At 39.5% G+C, this 7,916-nt stretch overlaps 1 protein-coding gene across 1 annotated transcript; it reads right to left on the bottom strand.

The window, feature by feature from the left end:
- Positions 1 to 703: 703 nt before the first annotated feature.
- Positions 704 to 7,012, bottom strand: mrps31 (mitochondrial ribosomal protein S31). Its single transcript, XM_071901443.2, has 7 exons — positions 6,845 to 7,012; positions 4,907 to 5,395; positions 3,784 to 3,936; positions 3,135 to 3,278; positions 2,953 to 3,029; positions 2,307 to 2,447; positions 704 to 2,205 (listed from the first exon to the last, which is right to left on the bottom strand). The coding sequence occupies exons 1-7, from the start codon at positions 6,955 to 6,957 to the stop codon at positions 1,970 to 1,972; spliced, it is 1,353 nt and encodes a 450-aa protein (XP_071757544.1). The 5' UTR covers positions 6,958 to 7,012; the 3' UTR covers positions 704 to 1,969.
- Between the last annotated feature and the right edge of the window lie 904 nt (positions 7,013 to 7,916).

Genomic DNA, 7,916 nt, shown 5'->3' with positions numbered 1-7,916 from the left:
GTGGCAGCATTACAGTTAGGAACAGCATCATTCTTTTTCTTAATGAACGGGAAATATCTACGGTATTTAGGTCCATTAATTGTAAAATTATTGTAATTATTGTTAGAGACCCTTGTTTTCGAAGATTGAGTAGTGAAGTAACAGTAGGCTACATGGGAACACGGTTGTCAATACTGCCATCTAGTGGGCGTTTGCGTCTAAGCAACGTCGACCTAAAACCCAGGTTTCTCTCTCTCTCCACACACACACACACACACACACACACACACACACACACTTACTTATATTGTATATACTCCACGCATGTATATACAAATTAAGATTGCTTCATTCTGCCAACATCTTATCAAGCCGATCATGAACATGTTTAAGGAAAAGTGAACAAAAAATATGTTCAGGGTTGAAGAATGCCCTCCGGAAATGAGGTACTTTCCACTGACTTCTCAGGCTCTCATTTTCCACATTTTCTTAGACAATAGATTGCTAAGTGTGTTTTTAGACCACAAGGATGTAATCAGAAGAAATCTGTGCAGTTCATTGTTTTTTTTTAGCCTCAAAACCACTCTCCCTGGCAGAGGTGTGAGGTTCAGCCTGAACAAATAATATGATATGAGTCTAATTATACTTCTACTGTAAATCACCATCGGGGTCCTGGACATGCTGATTTCACTGCTGGCTTATGGAAAAACACCATCCATCATGATCACAGTGCAGCCCTCACACTGTTTATAAGACCTTTGACACAAAAAGAATACAAGAAATGTTTTCATCCACTTAACCTCACTGAGCGTACAGGCCCTACCGATCCATTCAACAAAACATTTCACTATCCTGTTTTTCATACAATTTAGTTGCACCAAAACATGAAACCGATATCTTTGATTGACACTATGACAAAAAATAAAAGGCCAGCAACAGGCAACTTCATAACATTGTAAGAAAACAAAAACACTTCTGTACCCTTAAGAAAGCAATTTAAACAGAATAATAGAACACAACAATTTATTTTTTTACATCAGTCGTTTCCATATTATATGGCTTTCATAAACACCTGGTCGTCACTGTTTTCAGTTGGTTGTATGTGTCAGGGTTTTAGTATGGGACTGTTCTGACCTCATGGCTCCCACTGACTGCAATACACTTCAAAAGAGCATCAAAAATCCATCTAAAATACCATTAAGGGTGACAAGATTGAGTGTACACTGTAATTTAATCATGACAAAACTTATGCTGTAAAACTTTATTATGTTAAATAATAAATGAGTTACAAGCGGTTATGGCTGATGTTGGATTGGCTCCTTGCGTTACCTTGACATAAATGGCAAAGCGAACCTCATATCATTATTTTTGGAACAGATTTTCAAACAGTTTTTTCCACATAATGATTTTGCAGACAGAAATTCCAAGAGGGGAACTGTATAAATAAGTGGCAACATGGTTGTATTAATACTAGTTATCTTATACAGTACAAATTAAAAGTCACATCTCTGCAGTGTGTTTTAGATGCATTTTGGAGGCATTGGGAGCCATGAGGCATGTCAATTTCCATTTGTAATTTCTGCCAAGGCAATGGATGTAACAAACTATTGAAGGTCACTAGAAAGTAACTGGCATACGCTGGAATGAACAAAAAATGTGACAGTACTGTTGCTATTCTTTCAAGTATACTCTCTGCACAGTTTCTCCATCCAGCATCATGCCAACAGTGTAGCAATAGACAGTGGTTGTATAGACTGGTCAACATTTCAGAAATGGTAAATATTGTACAATCTTTGACACTGAGGTCCAGACTTTGGAACAACCCTCTCTGACAAGTGTCCTCAAGGTTTCTAATAATCCTCCTCTTCATGTTAAACTGTACATCAGTGGGCAAAAGTGATCTTGGTGCCCAGATGCCTTTAGGAAACAGAGCCTTGTTCCTGTGTGTCCATAACCAACACCTCTTGAAAACATATTTAATTGTCCCAGGTCAGTTGAGGTAAACATCAGCCTCCTTGAGGACCTCCTCCTTCTGGGGGAAGTAGTCCCTGAACCAGGAAATGTGCTCCTCCTTCTGTCGGACGGTCAGATAAGGGTTTCGGGATAGGCCGGCCACCACCAGCTCCATGAAGTGGCGCACAGGTCCCTGCCGGGGGAAGCCCTGCTCCAAGTGCTTCTCCAGGAAGACATGCTCATGGAACAGGACACTGGCTTCCTCCTCCAGGCCTATGAAGACCGAGAAAACACTGTAAATATCCCTGAGACAAAGTTAGACTTTCTTTTTCCTTCTCTGTGAATTCAGCTAGCATAAAGCATTCAGCACTCACCAGCTTCGTTGTTGACTGGATACTGCCACAGTTTTCCCTCTTTGGTCCACTGAACCATTTCCTCAAGCCTGTTGCGGGGCATCTGGTTGGTTGACAGGACCAACTGATTAGCGAAGTCCATGTCCCATATGGTCGGCCGTGCTGAAAAAACAGTTTCATGGGAGAATAAGAATGAAGTTAAAACCATAATTCTTATTCTGAACTGACTGGTAATATCATGTCAGCATTTTTGAGAAGAGGCCAGCGATTGACAGCAAACATCAATGAAGCTTTATTCTCTGTAGTGTTACAGCACTGAATGTGGAGTGACTAGCTTCTGCAGGACTTAAAATGTATTTGACAAAATAAGAACAGAATTGAGGTGGAATTGGTGCAATTTCAATAGAAACCTCCACTAGATGTTTGAACACAATAGTAGAAAAAATCTGGTGAGAAGAAGGAAATCAACAAGACAGAACAAGGATCTTCTGCTGAGCAATATGAGTTGAGACCTCACACTCTAGCAACATATCTAGGCACCAAGAATGATCCAGGTAGGTAATGGAATGTTTCTAAATATGCATAAAAAGAACAATTACAAGCAAACAAAGTCAGTAAAGTATACTTAATCCAGAACAAATCAACAGTAACTATTTTTATTTCTTACCAACTGTTGACTCTGCTCCGTCCTGATCAGTAGTGGGGGCAAAGATGCTTAGTCTTTTCCCTGAGAACAAGTTCCTCCTAACAAATAAAGCATCAAAAGTCAGTTTCACTTCACCATTAAACCCATTATTAGGAAATAACCTAATAAAAGATACCCTGCGTATTACAAAAGAAAACATTTACCTTCTCCGAACGCCGTCCAGCTCAGCTGTGATGCCCCTGTCGTGTGTGTATCCCCGCCCGTCGTCATCAAACCGGATCTGATTGGCTGGCCGAGCATTCTGCCTGTTGGGCCTCTTTCCCACTTTCATGTCAGCGATAATTACCCTGAGAACATATTGTTTAATTATTGTTTATTATATGTGAATAAGGCCTTTAATTTTCCATTATGCAGGAAATGAAGAAAAACTCACATTCATGGCTTAAAGCAAAATTCAGGCATAAACAAAATAACACAACTGTAAGGTTTTGTGGGAACATTTTTATTGTATAAAAACAAATTTTTGTTTTTTGTTTTGGTGCCATAAGGAATAGAATAGCAAAGATCTAAGTCTGGAAGTGACAGAGACTGTATTTGTGTATGTGAAAGTCATTATTTTCCTAATAATGCAAACTGACAATACAAGATATACTTGTATTGTCCTTTAAGAAAACAAACTAAACCACTTAGTTGCAAAATACAATCCCAATTTGAAAATAAAAAAATGGGGGAAAAAATTGAAAAACCAAATGAATTTCTTATAAACATCAGATTTCATGTCACACAACGTTACCCCATACTGGAAATACAGCTACCATAACAAAAGGAAGGAAAAGGGCTCAGTCCACATACCCCAGGTTGTTCATATCCCCTTTCTTCTGGGCCTCAGTCACGGCTTCATGCTGCCTCAGTTGTCTGAGGAGCTCAGACTCGGCCTGGCTCTGGTTGGGCAGAGTGGAGGCAGCAGCTGAGGCAGCAGCAACCAGCGCAGGATCCAGAGTCTCACTACACAACACAGTAAAGAAAACCTGAGTCAGCATGTCAAGTGAGAAGTGAGTAAGGCTTCAGGTATCCTCCCAAGGTTATAGTATTGTGCTGAGTGATGGATAGAGGCCTGCTGGTGGGTTCACACAATACACAAAGTACAAACTGAACAGCATTGAACTTGCATCAATCATAGCAGTGGTGGCACTCATGATCTGAGAATGTTTGTAAGTGTAAAAAAACTATAAGTTACCCCTGAAGATTTAATACAGGGTTAGAGTAGATACAGTATACAATATACAAATACAGTAGATTATAAAATGAGCATACATCGTCTGAGTGAAGTTACATGAATAAGTAAATACATTTGGCAACTGTGTTTAAAGTCACAAGGAGTTTAGGGGAAAATCTGTGATGGTATTATTGGTTGGATGTTTTATGTACGCCTACTGGTACGACATGAAGTAACCACTAAACTATTTTGTTTTCCAGTAAGTAAAAGGCATTCATTTGTGATTGTGTACAGTACATTAAGTTATGATATATCAGCTAACAAGGTCATTTCATTGTGCCTTCAAATGGCAAATCTAACACATAGCCTATATTTAAATCAGTTGTTTTATGATTCTATCGTGGCTATAAAGTCTCCGACTTTAAGCAAGGCCATGTTCAATTTAATTGATTAGACATGTAAGCAATGCAGCCACTCTAACTGTTCAATCAAGGTTATATGAGATGAGTGGTCATTAGAGCGTTGAGACAAAAGTCATCACTTCATTGTTACTGTTGAGAACAGAAAGAAGATTGGAAGAAACAGGCAGTGTAACAAGCTAATGTAACCTAATGAATGCAGTATTTAACAGCCGTAGTTCTCAGAATACAGGTAATCTCTCAAGATGATTGGATGACAGCCGTACTCAATGCAATGTCCCTAACGGATGCTTGTTTCTTCCCGTTACTTGGCCCACCTCTAGTGCAAAGCCCCTCTCACCTCTGGGCTGAAGCCTCCACTGTAGCCTGCTGAAACATACTGATGGTGCTCTCCATAGCTGCTGGCTTGGGCTTGACAGCAGGCTCATACGTTTGCGTGCTCTTCAAGGTTTTAAACTTCTTCTTGTTGGTAACTTCCACCTTCATGGCTCCCAGGAGGTCCAGGAGACTCTCCTTCCCACTCTTAACCACGTCAGCCTTCGCTTGTTGAGGCTTTTCCACCTCCTGTCCCATTATAACATCCATCTGCTCTGTGGTACTTGCTTCATCTGTCTTTAACACTGCTGGCTCCTCCCTTTGTTCGGCCATCTTGACGACTTTGCTGTCATCATTGACTTTCCCTTCGACCAAAGTCGCGGTTTCCGCCACCTCACCGTCTTTTTCTGCATTTGTTCTCCCATCTTGCTTAGGAGGGGCAGCACCATCGTTCTTTTCACAGAAGCTGATTGAACTTGTGCTGAGGGCTTTGACTCCTCCTCCATCTGCAACTCTATGTAAGGAACAAAACAGAGTTAATAATAATACAGGTTTCTGAATAAATGAAGAGGACTAGTCAACACAACTCTCTGCCATTTTACTTTCTACCAGTTTCAAGTGGACCAGCCATAAATCCAAACTATTTAATTTTTTCACTGACATAAAAAAAATCTATTTTCATTGCTAATATATGTAACTTTCATAGCTAATATGTATAGGCACAACACTGTCGACAGCTAAATATAAGTCAAGAATGTACACAGAGCTCCATAAGTATTTGGAGAGTAACACACTGATATTGTTTTGACTAAATAGCCCTCATTTAAAATGCGAGATGACACAATGACTTCTAAATGTCTGAAATCCATAAACCCACCAGCTAATTTTTTGTTTTATAGATTCTCTTCCCAGCTTTTTGCATTTGCATTTCATTCTATCTTGATGAGAATTCAGCTCCATTTGACTCTAAATTACTCTGTTCAACCAGTATGGCTGAAAATCCCTTCAAACTGAAGTGGACAATCTGCTTTTTTTTAACCTCATTGTCATGCTGTCATTTCTCATCCAAAACAATATGATTATGAAGCCAAAATAAAAAGTATGTTAAATGAACAGCACTGAATTTCAATGCTATGTAAAAGGTGGAGAGGCAACTTTTGAAATGGCTCACGCGTTTCACTCTCCTATGTATATAATCCAATTCTGAGGATGATAAATCTAATATAAATAAATAAATATAGCCTCCTAGTTACTACCTATCCCTAGATGGGTATGGCAGCTCTGTGAGTAGTAGGTGTGAAGTCTGTGATTGGAAACGTAAAACACACAGGAAACACAATAACTCCAAGTAAGTTTAAAACAGCACACGAAATGGTAATCTGAGCTCAATTTATGACTACTTCCTCTAATAAAAATGAAATATAGGCAGGGGGTGAACAGTAGCGCGGGCCATCCCATTGGTGAACGAGCCAAATGTTCAAGGTCAGCGACTGATTACACAATATAAGAGGAGCCCGCAAAAATAAAACAACAAAAAACAGTGGTGAAATTTCATTATAGTCAAGCAGATTTCATCACCATATTCCGCCGTGTCTTACAATGGTACCATCTCGTCTTTTTTGGATTCACTGGCATGTTAAGCTGGTAACTTTATATACACGTTACCATGGAAACGACCTACCAGCGCAGCACCTGAATCGCACGAGCAGACGTCAATCAAAGTGTCCCGCCCCCCAGTGCAGGTTTAACCGTTACCCTTCCCTCAGCGTAGACAGAAATAACGAAGAAAAGTAATTTGTGGGCTATTTTGAACGCATATTTTGTACATTTATCGCCATTACTTTCTCCTATGAACAGAAGCGGTAAGGCACGTCACTAAACAATCCAAATAAAGTCATGTGTCACTTCTTCATGTGTGTTTCGTGTGTCCCCTTCAGCCCCAGCTGACAGTCACATATCCTACCTGAACACGGGCAGAGCAGCTGTGTCACATTTCGCTGGCAACACACACGCCTCGTAGGCATGAACTGCAGGATTTCGAGCCGTATACACTGCGCGGAATAAACATCTATACATGATTGCTTTTCACAAAACCCTAATAATGTCGCCCTTCCACGCTCCTGGCGTTTTCTTCCGTTGCTACAGGAAAAGGTTGCCGCCGCAAACTAAAGGACAACGTTGGTTCCGGGATAGAACATCATGCTCATGATGTAGCTCAGTAAAAAAAATAAAGGCTATTAACTGTGTTAGAAAGTGCAATAAATTAAACATGACAGTGATTCTGTTTCCCTCTAAAACAATCTTCCTTTATTAATTTGTAGTGGACTGCTAAAGACAAAATTGAGGTGTTACAAGGCTTATTGGTTGTATATTATAGTTTATAACTTTGTTAATTTAAAAAGCTCATGCAGTAATTGTTCTTGAGAAATTATTCCACTTCTTCATCCACTTATTTTTCTTCTTCTTGATTATGATTATTAGCCTATTATTATTATTATTATTATTATTTGTAGTAGTAGTAGTAGTAGTAGTAGTAGGCTATTAGAAGTAGTAGTAGTAGTAGTAGACTAGTAGTAGTAGTAGTAGTAGTAGTAGTAGTAGAAGTAGTAGTAGTAGTAGACTAGTAGTAGTAGTAGTAGTAGTAGAGGACAACCTCTCTCTTGATGTCAATAAGACAAAAGAAATCATTGTTATTTTTTTTTTTAGAAAGACAAAAGTCACTCACATCTGTTGAAATTGTTAGACTTAAAATTCTTAGCTATCCAGATCTCAGATGCCCCCTCTCAACACCAGCCGTATCCTAAACAAGGCACAACTGTGAGTGTACTTTCTGAAATGTCTCAAAAGACATTACAGGATGGTTTGGAAACCTCACTGAACGGGACCACACACTATTGAACATAACTCTAAAATCAAAGATCATAAGCACAGAACTACCACAGCTCCAGGATATCTACACTACTTGCTGCAAGAGGAAAGCCATAAGCATCATTCAAGACCCCAGTTGTTCAGCTCATGGTCTTTTCTCAGCTCTG

This window comes from Centroberyx gerrardi, chromosome 11 (assembly GCF_048128805.1).
Source record: "Centroberyx gerrardi isolate f3 chromosome 11, fCenGer3.hap1.cur.20231027, whole genome shotgun sequence".
Lineage (NCBI taxonomy): Eukaryota > Metazoa > Chordata > Actinopteri > Beryciformes > Berycidae > Centroberyx > Centroberyx gerrardi.
Note: the sequence above shows the minus strand (reverse complement) of the source record. Positions and strands in the feature narration are given on the sequence as shown.

Bases quoted from the DNA above. Each gene is read 5' to 3' on its own strand.
- mrps31 (XM_071901443.2), bottom strand. From the start codon at position 6,957: ATGTATAGATGTTTATTCCGCGCAGTGTATACGGCTCGAAATCCTGCA. The intron at 3,279-3,783 runs GTATGTGGACTG...ATATGTTCTCAG, and splicing joins GGGGATATGAACAACCTGGG to GGTAATTATCGCTGACATGA. The intron at 2,448-2,952 runs GTAAGAAATAAA...CTGTTTTTTCAG, and splicing joins CGGAGCAGAGTCAACAGTTG to CACGGCCGACCATATGGGAC.